General features: G+C 39.2%; 1 protein-coding gene across 1 annotated transcript; it reads right to left on the bottom strand.

Annotated features, from left to right (window-relative positions):
• Positions 1–81: 81 nt before the first annotated feature.
• Positions 82–16,539, bottom strand: LOC139743341 (uncharacterized). The gene is made up of 5 exons (XM_071653831.1): positions 16,403–16,539; positions 4,382–4,550; positions 3,709–4,007; positions 3,245–3,631; positions 82–139 (listed from the first exon to the last, which is right to left on the bottom strand). Exons 1-5 carry the CDS (start codon positions 16,537–16,539, stop codon positions 82–84), a joined length of 1,050 nt encoding a protein of 349 aa, XP_071509932.1.
• Between the last annotated feature and the right edge of the window lie 5,289 nt (positions 16,540–21,828).

Raw genomic sequence — 21,828 nt, forward strand, 5'->3', positions numbered from 1 at the left:
ACGACTCAGCGCTCCTGAGTACGATGTCTCGAATAGCATCAGTACATGTATTCATATTGCATCATTGATTCTCATAGCAATTTAAGACGGTGGTTTGCCGTAGCCTTCCGAATCGCAGTGGCTGCTAACTAGCCTGGTCCTGCCAGTCGAGGGGGATTAGGATTGGCAAATTCTTAAAGTTCAATATTTTTCAAATGGAAATCAAGTGTTTTACCGAATCTGCTGAAAAAAAATACGAACCGCTTTCAACGGCTCTTATTTCAAATTAATCGGATTATGTTTTTTCCATTAAAAAACTTTAATTGTTATCAATAAAGACATGATTAAAACAAAAAATTTCCATGAGAAAATTTCAATTTCCCGAAATCGCCCGAATTGACGCGTCAAAATGGTAAATGCAAAATAGGCTTTCACTGCAAAACAGAAATAAGCGATTCGTGAAATTGTGCCTGACTTTGGAATTCAGGAGTATTCGCCAAAATAATATTGATAATAGTGGCTACTTGTATAGCGCACAGATCCACTTTTCAGTGCCCGTGGAGCTTCGGGAAAATACCGGATTCTGTTACCATTGTATATATATTCCATTTAAGATGTTTTTATTCCACAGAAGTGAGAAGTTTTGTGGTTTTCAACTTAGATATCTGTAAACGATTTTATGGTGTTGACGAAATCACTCGTCTCTGGCCATACATTTAATTGCTGTTTGAGGGCCAAATGAGATTTCAGGGCCGAATTAAGCGAATTATAATTCGCTTAATTCGGCCCTAAAATCTCATTTGGCCCTCAAACAGCATCTGGTTCACCTCTACTAAAAAAACAATCACATATCAAAATGTAGTTCATACAGATTAATAATAATAATAATGATAATAGTGGCTACTTGTATAGCGCACAGGTCCACTTTTCAGTGCTCATGGCGCTTCAAAAATGAAAAGATATCATATATTTACATGCATATACATATTCAAACATTTCAACAAATAAGAAAATGGTAAACAAAAAACATGTACACCAAATAAAGAATACAACATATACCAATTAAAAATACAATATTGATCCAATATTAATGACATACAGCAATTACAGTCCTCAGTATGAAAGGAACAGATAAGTTTTAAGTTTAGATTTGAATGACTCTGTAGATAACAGTTCCCTTAACTGAAGAGGTAACTGATTCCACAATTTTGGTCCCATAACGGAAAAAACACGATCACCATACCCATGTTTTACTCTGGGTGTTTGGAGTAAGAATGCATCTGATGATGAACGTAGCCTTCGTGTTGGATTGTATTTTTGAACAGAATTACTTATGTATATTTGGGAAAAAGAATGAACTGAATGATGTACTAATAACAGAATCTTGAAAATAAACATGGAATCAAACTTATTAGTAAAAGTTAACAATCGGGCAGCAGAATTTGGCAGCCGTTGAAGTTTTGTGACATTTTTTTGTTGTTGAAAAATTACACAATGAATTCGAAAAATCCAACCGAGAAGAAATCAAAGCATGAATAAGTATCTCAGCTGCAGATTTAGACAAATATTTCCTTATGAAATTTAAATTACGCAACTGATATCGAACATTCCGCTGAATATGACTTACATGACTTCGAAATGACATTTCCTGGTCAAATATGACACCTAAATTACGGGCTGTTTTCGACGGAGTAATGCAAATGCTACCGATGTTGACATGACATGACTGATAGTCAACTTTGCTTAACATATGCTTTGATCCCAATAACAGAAACTCAGATTTATCATCATTTAGTTTAAGGCCGTTGGATGTAAGCCAGATTTTCAGGTCTTTTTTTTTTTGGAACTTTAATTTCCCAATTCACATGCTGCTTCATATACGAAATATATGCAAAATAATGAATAGTACAATATTGAAACTAGAAATATCGCTACGGCTACTGATATGCCTCCGCCATAATGCATGGTTCTCCTAATAGGTCTATAGTACAATGTCTTGACAATGTGTGATGACAGTTTCAAACACTTGGCAAAATATTAAAATGACAGGTTTGACACAAATGTGCTGAATGTTCACTTTCCTAGAACTAGGTTCAATTGGATGAATGATTAAAATGTCAGAGTGCAGGTATTTGGGGAACTTATGATTTTTACTTGACTTTTGACCCTTTAATCAGTTTATGCATTGAGTAATTTTCAAGGTATTGAGAAAAAGTATAATTTCAGTATCAAATGGGAAAATAGCATTATCTAAACCTAGCCTTTGACCTTTGACCTCACAGTTCCAAAGAGAATCACTGTTAGGTTGAACATGCATAAATATGTAAGTTTCATGATGATACCTTGAGTTACTTTCGAGATATGGAGGAAAAAGTGCAATTTAGCACTTTCACGCTTGACCTTTTGACCTTTGACCTTTTGGCAAGAAACTTCCCCAAAAATATATATTGGGTAATACATGCCATACATCAAGTTTTTAAAAAAAAAACCTTCAGCCTATTGCATTTTAAGGAAAGTAGTGATATTTTGAGGAGTTGACCTTGACCTTTGACCCCCTGACCTTTGACCCATGACCCCAACTTCCCTAGATAATCACTGCCCTTCGGTACAACCATATATACTAAGTTCCCTGAAGATACCTTGAACCATTTGCGAGATATGGAGAAAAACATGAAATTTCAAAAAAAATTTCACAAAATAAACCTGTGACCTTTGACCTTTGACCCTGTGACCCTAAAATCCACACAAAGTATTATCCCCCAAGGATATACCCTCATACCAAGTTTGATGTAAAACCACCACATGGTTCTTGAGATATCGACAAAAACAAAACGGGACGGACGGACGTACGGACGGACGTACGGACGTACGGACGGACAGACGGACAGACGGACGGACGGACGGACGGACGGACGACCCGAAAACGTAATGCCTCCGGCCACTTCGTTGCGGAGGCATAAAAACATATAACATAGAAAACTATGGTATAAGAGCTTGCCATTTGCTCACATGAAAATCTAGACGATTCTTTTTCATAGCTATGATGAGTTCTGTATTTTCCAAATGCTTCATAGAAAACAGAAAGGGACTTAGAGTTGGAATTATATTTTTGATTTTACAAGAAAATATAAAATATTTTGCATAATAGATAATTGTATTCACGAAATGTCCCTTTTCAACATGCAAAGTTCCAAAACAGATTTCTTCATCTGTGAACATAACATTGCGGACATTTTTAGCTTTGAGCCAAAAAAATACTTCATACCAGAAGGATGACACATGGGTACATTTCAGAAATAAATGTATTAAAGTCTGTGGATGAGAGTCACAGAAATTACAAATTGCAGAATCACTGATACCTATTTTACATAGATGATATTGAGTAGCGATTTTTCTATGTACGAACTTAAATTGAAAATTACGAATTCTGTTCTCTATCGATGATCTATAGATCAAAGAAAATCGAGACTTCCATAACAAAGAATCTTGTAAGTTCAACAGTAAATCAGTTTCCCATTTTACTTGACGGTCTGTCTCTGAAAGTGTGGTTTTATGATTCTTTACAAAGTATGAGTAACAAAAATTTGAAACTCTTTTGGATTTAAGAAAACTGTTCAGTAGAAGATCACAAGGATTCGAAAGTAATACAACACTTTGACAATCCATATTTTGTTTTATGGTGAATTTCCATTCTTGAGGAATACTATTGAAAAATAAATCAAGAATGACCGTCGATTAAATTTCTGTAATATTTGGTCATAATTCATGAAGGAACCATCAGGGTTGATAATATCTCCTACGTAAGTCATGTTTGATTCAAACAAATTTCTAGAACAAATAGGCTGCCCATCAACTAAAATATGGGAATTAAACCATAATGGCTGTGAAACAATTTCCTTGAATTTATCTGGATTGTAGTACTTGTAATGACACCATGCAAAAAGAACATCGTACCAAAAAATATCAATATTATCATTTAGAATAAGGTGCCGAGGTGAAAGATTCCATTTAAAGGGGAAGGCTAGTAACTGATCAGTGGGAATCAGTGGAAATGCTGGGAGATGATTGTTCCAATCCTTATGGGATTCATTCAAGAGTTCATTGTATATCTATTGTTGTGTGAAAATGATTTGCTTCAGAATGGTCTCATATTCAAGTAATGTGCAGTTTAATGCTTCCAGGTTAGCGTCCCTGGTCAGTGACGGAGCATTAATCTGCACATTACTTGAATATGAGACCATTCTGAAGCAAATCATTTTCACACAACAATAGATATACAATGGACTCTTGAATGAATCCCATAAGGATTGGAACAATCATCTCCCAGCATTTCCACTGATTCCCACTGATCAGTTACTAGCCTTCCCCTTTAAAGATTATATCACCGCCCAATAGTTTTTACATACATTCTAAGAAAAACTTTGTGTTTACTCTCATTTTCTTTATCAAGGTACCTCTTTACCCAAGTTATTTTCATACCAGAGGTAAAAGATTGCAGATGCGGCATTTTCAGACCACCCTCATCATAATCATTATACAACAAAGAACGTTTTATCTTATCGTTCTTATAACTCCATAAAAACCCAAAGAATAATTTTTAAATGATCGACTGTGTCAAAGCTGAGCTCATATCAAGCATGATAAGAGCAGTGATGTTACCACTATCTAATTCTCTGAACACAATATCTGATAACTTGACTAACAGTGTTTCTACACTATGACCAGGCTTGTACGCAGATTGAAATGAATCAAGCAATTCATTATCTTGCAGATACATTGTCAGTTGTGAGAAAACAACCTTTTCAAGCAATTTACTTAAATAAGGTAAATTTGAAATTGGGCGGTAATTTTTTAGACACTCCTGATCTAAGCCTGCTTTTTTCAAAGTTGGATGAATAACTGCTTTTTTACACACCTGTGGAACAACACCTAATCTCAGGCTAGCATTTATGATTCTTGTGATAACGGGTGCTAAAACTCTGCCACACTTCTTAACCAAATCTGTTGGGATTGGATCAAGTTCACATGATTTGTTAGGTGAGTTCTTAATAAGCTTTTCTATCTCATTAACAGTGACAGACTGAAACTCATTCAATTCTGACTTGACTTCACATACAATGTCATTTGGCTGTTCACAACGAGTTGGGAAACTCCGTTGGATTGCCACAATTTTATCAATGGAAATATTTATTAAAACAATTGGCTAACTCAACTTGATCACCATGAGTGAGGTGTTCTGGCAAAGTAGATCGCTGTTTTCGGTAAAGTAAATCATTAGCAACTTTGTACAACTTCTTTGTATCTTTCCCACACTCTGTAACCTTTTTTGAATGATATTGTAACTTAGCATCTTTAATCAAGGCATTTACACATCGCCTTTGTGCATGATACATCTGCTTGTGAATCTCCAGTTTTGTGGACCTTGACTTCTTTTCTAACTGTCTACGAAGCAGTTTTGCTTGAGCTATTTCTGGGGTATACCATTCCGTATTGGGGTGTATTGTGACCTTGATTCGTTTCTCAGGTGCCAACTTATCAAGGGTGGCAGTGAGTAAGGTGTTATACAAATTCACTTCATCATCAACATTATTAACTTATAGATTCAGCTGATAAAAGAGACTAAACACGAGTATCAGCAACAAACTCTTGTGGGTTATCAGATTTCAAATTCCGTGTCACAACAAATGTTTTTTTGATACAACGTTTATTGCTGAATGATCTGATATACCTTCCACAACACCGGTATTACAAAGTTGTACAGTGTTACCTTTATGAGTTATAAGCAGATCTAATACATGGCCTCGATTATGAGTTGGCTCATTAATACGTTGAATCATATTAAAGGCTGATAATAATTCAGAGAACAACTTCGAATTCGAAGTTGATGAGTCCACAGGTATATTGAAATCTGCAAATTAACCTGCAATTAACAAGTCAGACGAGTAGAGAAGCTGTCTATCGAGAACATTAGAAAACTCATCCAAGAAAATCTGAAACTGTACTGAACTGGGTGGACGATATACATCGATGAAATGCAACGACTTCTGCATATAATTCAGAGTCATCTGAATCATTTCAAATGTTGTAACATTTGGGGAATCTACAATTCTGACATCTAATTGACTTTTAAACAACACAGCTATTCCTCCTCCTCGTTTGCCAACTCTGGGAATGTGCTTAAATGTGAAGCCATGTGGTGTCAATTGACCAATCGGAGCAGCATCATTAGGCGTAGGCCATGTTTCACAAATAGCAACAATGTCTAATTCATGATCAAGAATATAATCTACAAATTCAGCGGTTTTGTTCTTCAGCGATCTGGCATTTAACATAGCAAATTTCAAATTCATACATGAAATATCAGAATTCACAAATTTTCTTTCGTGTAACAACTTCACAGTTTGATCCCTATTTTGTCTTACCTTTTACCTCTGCGAGTCTTTTTCACTCTGTTAATCTGTAGTGCTGTTATTCGTTGCCATGTCACTTCATTAATCCTAAGGCACTTACAAGAAGGTTTAGTGGAGTAAACATTGTAAGGGTTCAGCTGTAAAAGGTCCGAAATACTATGTGCACGTCTTGTATTGTTATCTACAGCATGATCTTTAGTAGCTGACACACTAAATGACGGACCTGGGTTGATTTCAACATCTCCACTGGTAAGCAGTGACATGTGAAAAGTAGAGCTTGCATTCTTATAATACAAAATGCATGCTTTTTAGTAGCCTTTTACACTGATACCGGTACTAGACATGTTCTTATCATTTTTCACAGTTGGTAGTATAGACCTACTAAAAGTGCATGTAGCTGTACAACAATACATACATGGCAAAAGAGTCAGTATTAGACTCACAACAAACATATACCTCATTCGTTCCATTATACTGATCATTATCATCACTGCGTTGTGCAAAACGTACATAAAAATTTTAAAAAGCTACAGCTCATTCAAGTACAACAGTTGAGCGCATGAACACAAACGCGTATGACTTCTACGCGCTGAACAGCTCTAGGCTCATGAGCGCATAAACACATACCTGAATATGAAGGCTGTAGTGTGGCTCCCGTACAAACGATATCAAACCCCAAATCCAGTTTGCCGATTTTCAGCCAAATCCTCGAATTACTTAACACAAAAATGGTCCAGGAGATTCACAAATATAATCTGCTCTTAATTTTCCCTTTTGCATATTATATGAAAGGGAAAATAAAGAGCTAAATTGACTTTTATCATATGACACCAAGAATCTTATCATACACATTTCGATGAAGGTCTAGATATAAATGAAAAAGAATTTAGTTAATTCAACCTTCAAACTGTACATATTGGAAAAAAAATCGGCACCCATTTTGGAATCAACTTAGCCCGTCTTAACCAGGTAATTAGGTATTTTGGCGAGTCTGCACAAAGCTGTCACATCGCAGAATTCGCAAGGTCGTCACAATATTTCGAAAATGATTATGAAGTAATTCACACTTTGTGAGGAATATAGTGTTAGACTTTGCTGTTAGTTGGAATTTTATTAGGTGTAAACCAGTACAGGAAACTGGAGATTGCAGTTAAAGTGCAGGTATTGTTGTTTGTGTTAATTGAGCTGCACTTTGTTTGGGTTTTATTTTGGTGGGCAATTGAGTTGGGACTATGGAAGGATTACCTGTGGTAGATAACAGGGAAGGGGGTATAGCTCTTTGTGTATTGTGCCTTCTCTGTATCCACAGCTAAGGGACTTAATAGCAGTATAAAATGTTTTGTTAGGGAATTAAGTTGGCCACCTTGGATGAGCTTTTAATTGGGTCTGTGTTTAACTTGGAAAATTGTGTTCCTTTGTCCTTAGTTGTGAAGGTTAGTTATTTGGGCATGGGAAGGGGAGTTGGATTTTAGATCTCACTGAGGACAGACCTGTACAGTATGTAGGGGAGAGAACTGTCTAAAAATGATGATGAGCTGCTGCTCATCATCAGTCAGTCCGAGTGTTTCGTCTTCAAAGTTTGAAATATCTTGTGATCTGGTGAATATGTAACTTTGGTTACGTAAATAAAGCCGCGGAGGTCAGCTTGGAACTATACACCAGAAGTTGAAATCTCCCTATGTTTGAGTATATGTGTGGCAATGTTGGTGATGACAGTCACAACTATGGAACTGTGAGAAAAAGCCCACAGGAGTGCAATTGGGTAATGCCCTCCCCGCGCGTATCGCTACAATTACATGAGATTTTTTTTCGAATTTCAAGGAAATGTCTCGTTAAGTGCAGATTGAGAAAAAATCCTTGATTTCGTCAACTTGACACGACAATTCAAACATGCCACTTATCACTTTTGATAAATGATTTCGCTAAATCTAGCCATGAAGACTGGAAGATTTGTTACATTGGAACGAGTTTGGTGTTTTCATTGGAAGGCATGATTCAGAATTTCGAAGTTCCTTGCTTCCAAATGACTTGTTCGTAATTCTTTGCATTGAAAACGTAACATACTATACCAATCTTAATTGTACATTAGACACAAGTTCCACTTATCACTTTCAGCAAGAAAAATATATATTTCAAATTGATAATTTCTTGCATTAGAATATGTTCTCATTTTCGGAGTTTCGGAGTTTCGGAGTTAAGTTCCTTTATTCGAATGACTCGTACCCCTTCGCAATCAAAACTTAATTGGCTGACTTACCCTTTCAACAACCATTTGAAGATTTCTACGAGAGGGAGACACTTCAGTAAAATTGTCTGCTTCCTTGTTTTATGTTGATTATTGGTGAATTCAATCAATCTTAACACTGCACAGGATATTCTTGTAGATTCACGGACTATCAAATCGTCAAAATCTTGTGCACTGTTGGCGAAATAAATTGGAAGTGCAAAAGGTGACTTTGTCTGATCGTGGATCGTAAAGTAAAATGCAAAATCCGTCATTTTCAATGGTTAATGGTATTAAAGGGCAAATAATTGTAAAATTACTTGATTTCATCAATCTGCCACATAAAACAACGGAGTATAATATTTTCGTGTACAACGCAATCAAATGCTTTTTCTGCTCACAAAAACATTCCTTCATTGAACATAATGATGCAATTCACTTAAAATTTACCGAAATCGTCTTTCCATAATCTGGTGACCCGTAAGAACTGTTGGTATCTGTGCGTGAACTAGAGTGACGCTCTTTTCGACAATGTCAACGACATTGAGATCACATGCTCCATTAAGCTACAAGAATTTTTCTCTACAGTGTTAAAGTTGCTTCAATACACCAATATTCAAAGTAAAACCATGAAGTACGCAATATTATTGTACTAATATGTACAAGAAACTCTTTAGTGCAAATCTTCAAATGCTTGTTCAAGGTTAACGAAGAAAAGCAATAAAACTTTTTTTGTTGTTGTTGCAAATGTATTATCTGATTCACATATTTAATGTAAACACCAGAATCGTTCTACTGCAACAAATTGTCAATTTTTCTTGCAAGGTTGACGAAATAAATGGAATTGCGAATATGGCTTAAATTATTTCTTTATGAGAACGCAAACGCGAATGCAAATTGCGGAATGGTTAACAAACAACCAACATAGTACCAAAAAAAAAAAAATCAACTGAGAGCGACATCCTGAGCTATCTGCCAATTCCATCGTACTCTGGGAGCCCAAACAGGGAATTGCAAAAAGAGGAAGAAGTAGGGCCACTTTCATCAGTGTACTAAAGAAAGGACGCAGACCTTGATAGTATTAATGAACTAAAGACAGTCATGTTAGATAGACAGGTTTCGAGGCGCAACTTTGTGTATGAAACCCGAGTTGGCATAGGCTGTAGCTGATACACGCCCCCGAATTACATGTAGTAGTAGTAGTATCGAGAACACAAAACACACAGAACGTACTATTACCAAACAAAAGGAAAGCTGAAGAAATTCATTACAAGAAAAAGTTCCCTATAATTTATTCTAATCCTTATCACTAATGAATACTATAACCCACTATATGTATCTTATGCTGTTTGATGTAATTCCTTACATTTTTTATATTGTTGTTTAACTTTTTTCTGGCGTGTTGATCCTACTGTATAAATTCATAAGTTGCATGTCAAACATACCAATATGAAACTGGTCAATAGGGGATAACAGCGACATCTGCCTCTATTATGGAAAATACACATATTGCCGACTATATCCCAGAATGTGCCCTTTTGGGCATTTATCCCCTATTGCCCAGGCTCAAACCTTCGTTATCAACAGATGTGAGTTATTTTTCAACAATTATACATAAACTAACCAGGCCAATAGGTTAACAAAGCTTTTTCTACAAACACACATATAACTCAATTACAAAGAATATCGATATTTTCATGTATATCAAAAAATGGGCCCATTCGGGCATTTATCCCCTATTTACCAGGGTCAAATTTTGGTTATTAATAGATATGAGTTAAATTATGTAAAATATACCAATATGAAACTGGTCAATAGGGAATAACAGCGATATCTATAAGCGATATGCCTCTATTATGAAGAATACACATATTTTCGACTATATCCCAAAATAGTCCCTTGATAATGAATTTATCTATAAGCGATATGCCTTTATTATAGAAAATACACATGTTTCCGACTATATCCAAAAATAGGCCCTTTTGGGCATTTATCCCCTTATGGCCAGGCTCAAACCTTCGTTATCAACAGTTTTTATTTATTTCATTACAATTATACCTATATAAACCTGACCAATAAGGGGAAAACAGCTTTTTCTACAAAGACATATAACTGAATCACAAAGAATATCGATATTTTCATATATATCACAAAATGGGCCCTTTGGGGCATTTATCCCCTATTGGTCACGGTGAAACCTTAGTTTTCAACAGATATGAGTTATACTATGTCAAATATACCAATATGAAACTGGCCAATTGGGGATAACAGCGACATCTATAAGCGATATGCCTCTATTATGGAAAATGCACATATTTCCGACTATATCCCAAAATAGGCCCTTTGGGGCATTTATCCCCTTATGGCCAGGCTCAAACCTTCGTTATCAACAGTTTTTATTTATTTCATTACAATTATACCTATATAAACCTGACCAATAAGGGGAAAACAGCTTTTTCTACAAAGACATATAACTCAATTACAAAGAATATCGATATTTTCATATATATCACAAAATGGGCCCTTTGGGGCATTTATCCCCTATTGGTCACGGTCAAACCTTAGTTTTCAACAGATATGAGTTATACTATGTCAAATATACCAATATGAAACTGGCCAATAGGGGATAACAGCGACATCTATAAGCGATATGCCTCTATTATGGAAAATTCACATATCTCCGACTACATCCGAAAATAGCCCTTTTAGGCATTTATTGGCCAGGCTCAAAAATTCGTTATCAACAGTTATCATTTATTTAATGGCAGTTATACCTATATAAACCTGGCCAATAGGGGAAAACAGCTTTTACTACAAACACATATAACTGAATTACAAAGAATATCCATATTTCATGTATATCACAAATTGCTCACTTTCGGGCATTTATCCTCTATTGGCCATGGTCAAATCTTGGTTATTTATAGAAATATCATGTCAAATATACCAATATGAAACTGGCCAATAGGGGATAACAGCGGACATCTATAAGCGATATGATTCTATTATGGAAAATGCACATATTTCCGAATATATCCCAAAATAGGCCCTTTGGGGCATTTATCCTCTATTGGCCAAGCTCAAATCTTTGTTTTGCAACAGTTATTATTGATTTAATGGCAATTATACCTATATAAACCTGGCCGATAGGGGAAAACAGCTTTTTTACAAACATATTAACTCAATAACACAGAATATCGATATTTTCGTCTATCCAAAAATGGGCACTTTCGGGTATTTATGCCCAATTTGCCAGGGTCAAACATTTGTTATCAAGAGATGTGTGGTATATTACCGATACGAAACCAGCCGATAGGGGATAACAGCGACATCTGTAAGCGATATGCCTCCATTATTGAAAAAAACACATCTTTCCGACTATATATAAAAATAGGCCCTTTTTGGCATTTATTCCCTATTGGCCTGGCTCAAATGTTCGTTATCAACAGTTTTTATTTATTCAAGATTGCACCACTCAAACTTGAAAATAACAGAAGAGTGCCGAAAATTCAACAAAGGTGACGAAATCGATTCAGGCCACATCACATATTAAGTCGAATATCGGGCACCATAACGGAAGCGGAGTGGCCAGAAGAGAAGCTGGCGCTTAAGTGTAGTCTCCTCGAGAGAACAATGGAACGCTTGCAACGTTAAATCCCTGGAGTTCCGCCGGGATAGACGGTCAACGTCCCGCTGAAAAGCGGACGGGGTGGAGCAGAGTGCACGAAGAGGCGAACTCCTATCTGTTATCTGCCAGCTTAATCCCCGGAGTTCTGGCGGGCGAGGCTCCCAGATTTCCACTGAATTGCTAGCGACGAATCGGAGCACGAGGAGATAAATCTCTATAAATGTCTCTGTTCTGTTTTTGTTCTTGTTTCTCTTCTTTACTCTGTGTGTAAGCGTGTGGGTGTATATGTGTGTGTGTGTGTGTGTGCACGTGTGCGTGTGCAACAGTTCCATCCCGTCGGCTTTTCAGCGAGTCGTTGACCGCCTGTCCCGCCGGAGCTCTGTGAGAGCTAACGGTGGAAGTGCCGTTGTAGTTTCGGAGGCACTACACTTAAAGGACAAGTCCACCTTTATCACATTGAGAGAATGCAGCAATATTAGCAGAACTCATCAGTGAAAGTTTGAGGAAAATCGGACAATCCGTTCAAAAGTTATGAATATTTTAAGTGTCTGTGCAGTCACTGCTGGATGAGAAGACTACTACAGTGTATGATGTCACATGCGTACAACTATATAAGGAAAATAAAAAGAGAATTTCACAAAACTTTATTTTTTTGAATAAAGTGCACATTTCTTCAACTTGCTACTGAAGTATGTTAAGGGTAATATCATTCCCCCTGCCTTCTGAAAGAGAGAAGTCGAGTGGTCTTTTGTTATGCGAGAAAAATGGAAATATGTTGAATTTTCCTTATTCTTTCTTTATATCGTTGTACTCATGTGACATCACAAGCTTACTTAGTCTTTTCATCCAGCCGTGACTGAGCAGAAACTTCAAAAATTCATAACCTTTGAATGGATTGTCCAATTTTCCTCAAACTCTCACTGATGTGATCTACTAATATTGCTGCATTCACTCCACCCACATGTCTATGAAGGTGAACTTGTCCTTTAAGCGCCAGCTTGTCTTCTGGCCACTCCGGTGGCGTAAAGGTGTGCCCGATCCGACTTCAACGCTCCCACACGACCACTGACAGGCATCTACACACAACGCACGCACACGCACACGCGCGCGCACACACACACATACACACACCCACTCACACAGAGAGGAAGAACAACAAGAACAAAAAGAGAACACAGACATTACAGGTTTATATCCTCGTGGTCCGATCCGTCGCTAGCAATCCAGTGGAAATCTGGGAGCCTCGACCGCCAGAACTCCGGGGATTATGCTGGAATATAACAGATAGGAATTCGCCTCTTCGTGCACCCTGCTCCCCCTCCCCCCCCCCCCCCCCCCCCCCCCCCCCGTCGGCTTTCCAGCGGAACGTTGACCGTCTATCCCGCCGGAACTTCAGGGAGTTAACGTTGCAAAGTTCCATTGTTCTTTCGAGGACACTACACTTACCCGCCAGCTTCTCTTCTGCCCAATCCGCTTCCGTAATGGTGCCCAATATTCGACTTAGTATGTGATGTGGCCTGAATCGATTTCGTGTCCTTTGTCGCCTTTTCGGCACTCTTCTGTGCTTTCGAGTCCCAGCGATCCAAGTCCGAATCCGAAACGGCCCTCTTTGAATTGTTTTGCCATTGGAACACGTGCTTAAACAGCACTACGAGGGGAGGGGTTCTCGTAATGTCGGGCCTATTATAGGGAAGGCCGTTTCGGTGAACGATATTTGGTTTTGCATGCCGGCGGACCGGGAGATCGAGTATCTCACTCTAGTGGAAAGTGGAAGTTCACAGCACCGAAATGGAACTGGGAGCGCACTTCCGGTGACAGAGAATTGGAACGCAGGTCTATGGTCACGCCAAATGCAAAGCGAGGCCCTCCGAATCATTTGACCCTTAATTATGTGCAATGTGAGAGATTTGGAGCAGACGGGTTCTTGCAATGCCGCGACATATATGAGGGAGTCGGTCTGACGGAGCGTTTGTCAGACAAGATGAAGAGTGCTAGAGAAAAGACTCCCCTACTCTGTGAAACCAAGGCGCAAAGTCCTCGCACGGGCACGTCAGACGCCATATTAGCGACATATTTATGACGTAAATTTCACATCACTTTTGATACGTGTTCATCACGTCATATTGGCGATGTATTTATGATGTAAATTTCACATCAGTTTTGTTACGTGTTCCTTACGCCATATAAGCGATTCATTTACAACGTATATTTCGTGTCAGTTTTGTGACATATTTATCACATCATATTAGTGACTATTAATGATATAAATTTCACGTCTGTTTTATTACGTGTTCATCAAGTCATATTTGTGACATACATGACGTGAATTTCACGTCAGTTTTATTATGTGGTCATCACGTCATAGTTGCGACGTATTTATGACGTGAATTTCACGTCAGTTTTGTGACGTGTTTATCACGTCATGTTCGCAACGTAGCGCCTATGTATTTGTGACATAATTTTCACATGAGTTTTGCTACGTGTTCACCGCGTCATGTTAGCGACATATTCATGATATAAATTTCACATCACTTTTGTTCCGTTTTCATCAAGTCATATTAGCGACGTATTTACCACGTCTTGTTAGCGACCTACTGATGATGTAAATTTTACGTCAGTTTTGTAACGTGTATAGGAGGTCATATTAGCGATGTATTATGACATTAATTTCACGTCAGTTTTTTGTCATTTATAACGTATATTTCACATCAGTTTTGCGACGTATTTATCACGTCATGTTAGCGATGTATTTATGACGTAAATTTCACGTAAGTTTTGTTACGTTGTTCATCATATCATATTTGCAACATATTTATAACGAGAATTTCACGTCAGTTTTGCGACGTGTTCATCACGTCATGGTTGCGAGGTATTTATGACGTAAATTTCATGTCACTTTTGTGACGTGTTTATCACGTCATGTTGGCAACATAGGGCCTATGTATTTATAACATAAATTTCATGTCCGTTTTGTGATATATCATCACGTCATATTAGCAATATACATGTATTTATGACGTAAATTTCACGTCAGTTTTGCGACGTGTTCATCACGTCATGTTAACAACATATTTATGATGTAAATTTCACGTCACTTTTGTTCTGTTTTCATCACTTCATATTAGCGATGTATTTATGACGTAATTTTCACGTCAGTTTTTTTTATGTGTTCATCATGTCATGATAGCGACGTATTTATGATGTAAATTTCACGTCAGATTTGTTATGTGTTCATCATGTCATATAAGCGATTCATTTATAATGTATATTTCATGTCAGTTTTATGACGTATCTATCACGTCATATTAATGACGTATTTATGATGTAAATTTCACGTCATTCTTGATACTTGACGTGTTCATCACGTCATATGGCCAATGTATTCATGACGTTGATTTCACGTCAGTGTTGATATTAGCGATGCATTTATGACGTAATTTTCACGTCAGTTTTGTTACGTGTTCATTACGTCTTATCAGTGACGTATTTATGACATAAATTTCACGTCAGTTTTTTGATGTGTTCATCACGTCATGTTAGCGACATATTTATGATGTAAATTTCACTTCACTTTTGTCAATTGTTCATCGTGTCATATTAGCAATGTATTTATCACGTAAATTTCAGGTCAGTTTTGCGACATATTTATCACGTCTTGTCAACAACGTATTTATGACGTAAATTTTACGTCAGTTTTGTTACGATCTATTTATGACGTGAATTTGATGTGAACTTTACGTCACTTTTGTCACATGTTCATCACGTCATATTAGCGACATATTTATGATGAGAATTTCACAGCGACATATTGATGATGTAAATTTCACTTCACTTTTGTCACTTGTTCATCACGTCATATTAGCAATGTATTGATCATGTTAATTTCCGTCAGTTTTGAGACGTATTAATCACGTCTTCTCAGCGACGCATTTATGACGTAAATTTTAAGTCAGTTTTGTTACGATGTATCTATGACGAGCGACCACATGTCCTGAGCCGCCTGTGTGTAGGTTTATGACTACAGCTCCCAGTGTATATCCGCAACTGCTGCTACACCGTTCCCCTATCGCCACAGGACTTGAAGGTTGCCAAGTTGGCGATGTCATGACTTGCGCTAAACTTTGATTAAAGTGAAGGAGACTTGCGCAGGATCAGCCTCACTCTCTCGTTCTGAGACGCCGGGTCCAGTGGCAAGACGAAGTCAAGACGGCTGGAGGCGAGACAGGATGCAGGAGCTGCCGGAAGGTGACAAGTATGCCAGCCAACCGCCTAAGGGGCCCCACTCCATTGATTACCATTGAGCACTAGACAGTCACCAAGAATCAGCCCGCCTAGCCCTTCAGTTGTTCTGTTCTCCAGCAGTTTGAGGGATCTTCACCCCAGCCGGAACATGATTCACAAGAACTCTAACCTTAGGGCAGCCGAACATGACCAAGAGGACCCTAGCACTCATGGGAGGGGCACAGGTATGACGCTGGATGCCATTCCAGTATTCAAGAAGGAGTTCTTGTCTGTCGCAAACAACGTAAAATATAAACACTAAACAAAAAGTAAGTTCCCCCTAAAACAAACCTCTGTAATTTATGAATCGGGAACCTCTGAGGAAATGTGAATACAGGATCATGAAGCTGTATTTCTTGGCTACCTTTCATGTGAAATTCAGTAGATATCACTTAGTCACGCTTGAGTGAGCATGACTTAAAGTCAAAATGGTCACTTTTTGAAGTTCACAAGCCCAATTTTGCAACTTTGATTTGGTGATATCGGAACAAATTTCAATTTTCCGGGATAAAAACGCATGCAACGTATAATTCACGTGCTTCTTATCGTACCATGTGACTTGTGCACAAAATTTCACGGTTGAGTGAACACGGGGTGAAAATTACCAAAATGGCCGATTTGACATGTTTCTCATGGTAATTTCTATCAATTGAGATTGAATTCGTGTGTTGAACAGTTTTTACACACAATTCACGTAATTTCATGGTTGAATGAGCACATTAAAAACAAAGAAATATAACAATTCAAATTGTGCAGTAAGAATTGCGATAATTTTGCGCAGTGAAATCAATTGTTTTAATGCTTTTTGTATTGTGTTTAATACTACTGTGCATACAGTGATCACCTGATATTCTAGTCATGCTTCAATGAGCATGTGGGGCTGGAAACCCCCTTTTTACCCTATATAATAAACAAATATTTATTGCTTTTTATGTTTTAGTTGAAATGTTGGGAAATTACTCTGATTTCAATCTAAAAATAAAATTTCGATAAAAAATGACATTGTGACATGCTTCAGTGAGCACATAAGATGAGCAAAGTGTGCAGGTCAAAACCATTTTCGTGGCTGAGTTAATGCATGACTTCATAACGTTACAAAGATCAACAACTTAATGCCAAAATTACTATTCAGTAGCGAGAACAAAGGTCCGAAGATTTAATTTGCATAATTTCTCATCTCTGCTCCAACAAGGGGATTTCATCAAAGTAAAGGCAGACCAATTTCCCCACGAATACTTCAATATCTAATCAAAGGTAACAATGGATTATAAGAAGGGTTTCCGGCACCATGTACCCTTTGACATGTAAGATTTTGAAGGAATGCCAAGGATCACTGAGACATTTATATCGGTCCTAAACGCAATAATGAAATGTTTTTTCAGTTGATTTTGAATGCAGAAGATAAATGCAACACCTGCTGGATGATTTTAATAAGATAAATCATTGTTTCATAATGTGGTCATTCAACCGTAAAATAAATAACATTGTATGCAAAAGCCATTGTTAGCTTTCAAAAGCATAAATTCCTCTTCTTCACATGAACTTATCATGGGGATTACGGGCAAACTGCAAATTTTTCATTATGTAGAATTTAAAAAAAGGGTTTCCAGCCTCACGTGCTCATTGAAGCGTGACTGAAATGTCAGGTGGTCACTGATATGCGTTTGGGTATAAGCGCAACATAAAAAAAGCATCATACAGTTGATTTCAGTGCGCAAAATTATCGCCATTCTTACTGCACAATTTAAATTGTTATTTGTCTTTGCTTTTAATGTGCTCATTCAACCGTGAAATTACGTGAATTGTGTGTAAAGACTGTTCAACACACAAACACACAACACACACAACACACAACACACAAATCCTACGCAAGGATTTCAGCCTACTATGACGTCACTATAGATATCAACATTAGTATTAGTATCGCGTACCAGTCAACAATCCTCAGTGTGACGTCACCATTTACAGTGCAGTCAAGGAACAAGGCGTATACGCTAGAAACAAGCAACAAGTGCGCATCTTCAGCCAACAAACCTCGTTGTGACGTCATCCCCTACAGTCATCGCAGCTAACTTTCAGCAACGCACACAAAGCACCCGTTAGCAGCCAGATTTGACGCAATTCATTATTGTGACGTCACAAGAGCTAAAGGACACGTCCAATTTTTTTTCTTCTTTAGTATAACTTTCAGCTATAAATAGCCTTCGAGGCGATACATACGAATGTCGAGTAGCACTGAATAGTGTTTGTGGGTCCGTGTTGTCAACCTCCTTGTGGTGGGCCCGGGGCAACTGATCGATCAGGTGACTGATTTATCAGGCGAATGACAACAATCTGAGACAGCAGCAGCAACAGTAGAGCTCCAAATAAGATGAATCCTTCATGTCCACAGCCTGAAGCTGACACAAAGTTATCAGGGCAAGCATCTTTTGATGTCATACAGGAAGGTGTCTCCGTGCTGCAACTAAACGTAGAAGGCCTAACCAAAGCCAAGATCAATGTTATTGAACAGTTACTTCAGACACATAAAGCAACAGTAGTTCTTCTACAGGAAACTCATGCTAAGGACAGCTCTTGTCTCAATATCCCTGGTTTCACTCTGGCCGCACATACAGTAAGCGAAATTCATGGGATTGCAACTTTTGTCAAGAGTACTCACAGTTGGAAAGCATTGGTTTCATGTCCATCAGACTCACCAGTGTAGTGGACGGCAACGTTAGTTGAAGAGGTTACCATTATAAATATCTACAAGCCACCCTCATTTCGACTCCAGCCAAATACCCTTCCTATCTTCAGTGCTCCTTGCATCTATGCTGGAGATTTCAACAGTCACAGTACTTCATGGGGCTACTCATCCACTAATCCAGATGGTTTTGCACTAGAAGATTGGTCCTCAACAGCTGGTGTCCAATTACTGTTTGACCCAAAACAGCCAGACAGCTTCCACTCTTGCAGATGGAATACAACGTCAAATCCTGACTTAGCCTTTGTCAACTTTCAAGGCCCATCACCTCACCGGATCATCTTAGACCCCTTTCCCAAGTCACAACACAGGCCATCACTGCTCATACCAGTAAACCCAGTCCGACCAGTCACAACGAAGCCTGTTAAGCGTTGGAATTTCCGCAAGGCCGACTGGAAAAAATTCTCGAACTTGGTAGATGAAGCGGTATGCAATCTCCCTCCACCAACTCCCCGTGGCACCGACCAAGCCTACTCAGACTTCTGCAATATACTTATCAAGGCAGCAACGAATTCCATCCCGCGCGGTTTTCGCCGACACTACATCCCCACCTGGGACGAAGAATGTGATGCTATCTACCAACCAGTTCTTGCGATCTGAACCTGGAGACTTGGCTTCCACCAAAGCCTCAGAACTGACTGATTGTCTAGACAGGAAGCGTCGTAAACGTTGGGAAGAAACCGTGCAAGGGATAGACTTCACACACTCTAGCAGAGTTGCTTGGAAGACTCTCAAACGCCTCACTGGAAACAGTACCAAACCTAGAACATGTCCTGTGTCAGCCAACTCCATCGCGGAACAACTTGTTAGCAATGGGCGATTCAAGGACTGTGACAAGGCCCACACTCGATCTGTGAAACAGGAGACTACCAACCTATGGCAGGCCCCGGGAGTGGATGGATGGTTGTCGGCCCCCTTCTCTCAGGAGGAGTTAGCTAATGCTTTAGCCTTACTTAGGAGTGGAAAGGCCCAAGGTCCGGACAACATCCCACCGGAATTCCTTATTCATTGCGGGGTCAAATGTCAGAAGTGGTTAACAGATTTCTATTCTTGCTGTTTCACCAACCAAGTCATCCCTAAGATATGGAGAAAAGCCACTGTAATTGCTCTCCCAAAACCAAACAAACCAGTTGATGACCCCAAGAGCTACAGACCAATCTCCCTTCTCTGTGTCCCTTACAAGCTTCTGGAACGTCTCCTTCTGGCGAGGATAGAACCTGTGGTTGATCCACAATTACCAGATGAACAAGCGGGCTTCCGCCATGGTCGGAGTACAGTCCACCAAATTGTCAAGATGACCAATGACATCGAAGATAGCTTTGAGAAGAATCACAAAGCTGGCGCCATCTTTGTCGACCTCACTGCAGCCTACGACACTGTGTGGCACCAGGGTCTGACTCTGAAATTATTAAAGACAATCCCTGATCGCCACATGTTGAGGTTCCTCTGCAACATTCTAGCCAACAGGAGGTTCGTTCTGAAGACTAGTGATGGACAGTCCAGCAGACCACGCCAACTGCGGAATGGAGTTCCTCAAGGCTCTGTACTATCCCCCTTGCTCTTCAACATATACATCAGTGACATCCCCTTCACAACCTCACGACAGTATGGCTATGCTGATGACCTTGCCCTTCTTCACTCTGACAGAGCCTGGTCAAATGTAGAGAATACCCTCACTGCAGATATGTCGCAAATCGCGAAGTACTTCAGGATCTGGAGACTCAAGATTAGCATGTCCAAGACAACGGTAACAGCCTTCCACCTGAACACCAAGGAGGCTAATCGGCAACTCAGTGTCATTCTTGATGGAACACCTCTTCCATACAATGCTACACCAACCTACCTTGGAGTGAAGTTGGATAGGCAGCTGACCTACAAGGAACAACTTAAGGCCATAAGAGCAAAAGTGTCTTCAAGGAACAACCTCCTTCACCGACTTGCAGGCTCAAAATGGGGTGCCAGTACAACCACTCTCCGCACTAGTGCGCTAGCACTGGTGTACAGTGCCGCGGAATACGCCTCCCCTGCGTGGTGTAGGAGCTCTCACACCAAGAAACTTGACTCAGTTCTGAATGACACCATGAGATTAATAACAGGATGTCTCCGGCCTACACCAACAGAATTCCTACCTGTTCTCTCAGGCATCGCTTCTGCCCCCATGCGCCGAGAACATCACACACATAGGCTGGTAACCAAGGCCTCCAGCAACCCGGACGACCTCCTCCACGACGTAGTTGAGGGCTCTGTAACTCTGGGTCAGCGGCATCAGCGACTGAAGTCTCGCCGCCCTTTCTCCCGCCATGCAGCAACGCTGAGAGGATCAGACTTCAACATCTGCCAGACATGGAGAACAAGCTGGGAAGACACCCAACGACCTGCCCAACTCGTTGTCACGCCCAATACATCTGTCCCCCCAGGAGCAAACCTCCCAAGGAGTGAGTGGGTGTCTCTAAATCGGATTCGAACGGGAGTTGGGCGTTTCAATGCAGCCATGCATCGTTGGGGGCTACGCCCGTCAGCAGCTTGCCAGTGTGGTGCACCAGAACAGACTGCTCAACACATC

This window comes from Diadema antillarum, unplaced genomic scaffold (genome assembly GCF_040938485.1).
Source record: "Diadema antillarum isolate AM-2024a unplaced genomic scaffold, OU_Dant_1.0 seq00001070_RagTag, whole genome shotgun sequence".
NCBI lineage: Eukaryota > Metazoa > Echinodermata > Echinoidea > Diadematoida > Diadematidae > Diadema > Diadema antillarum.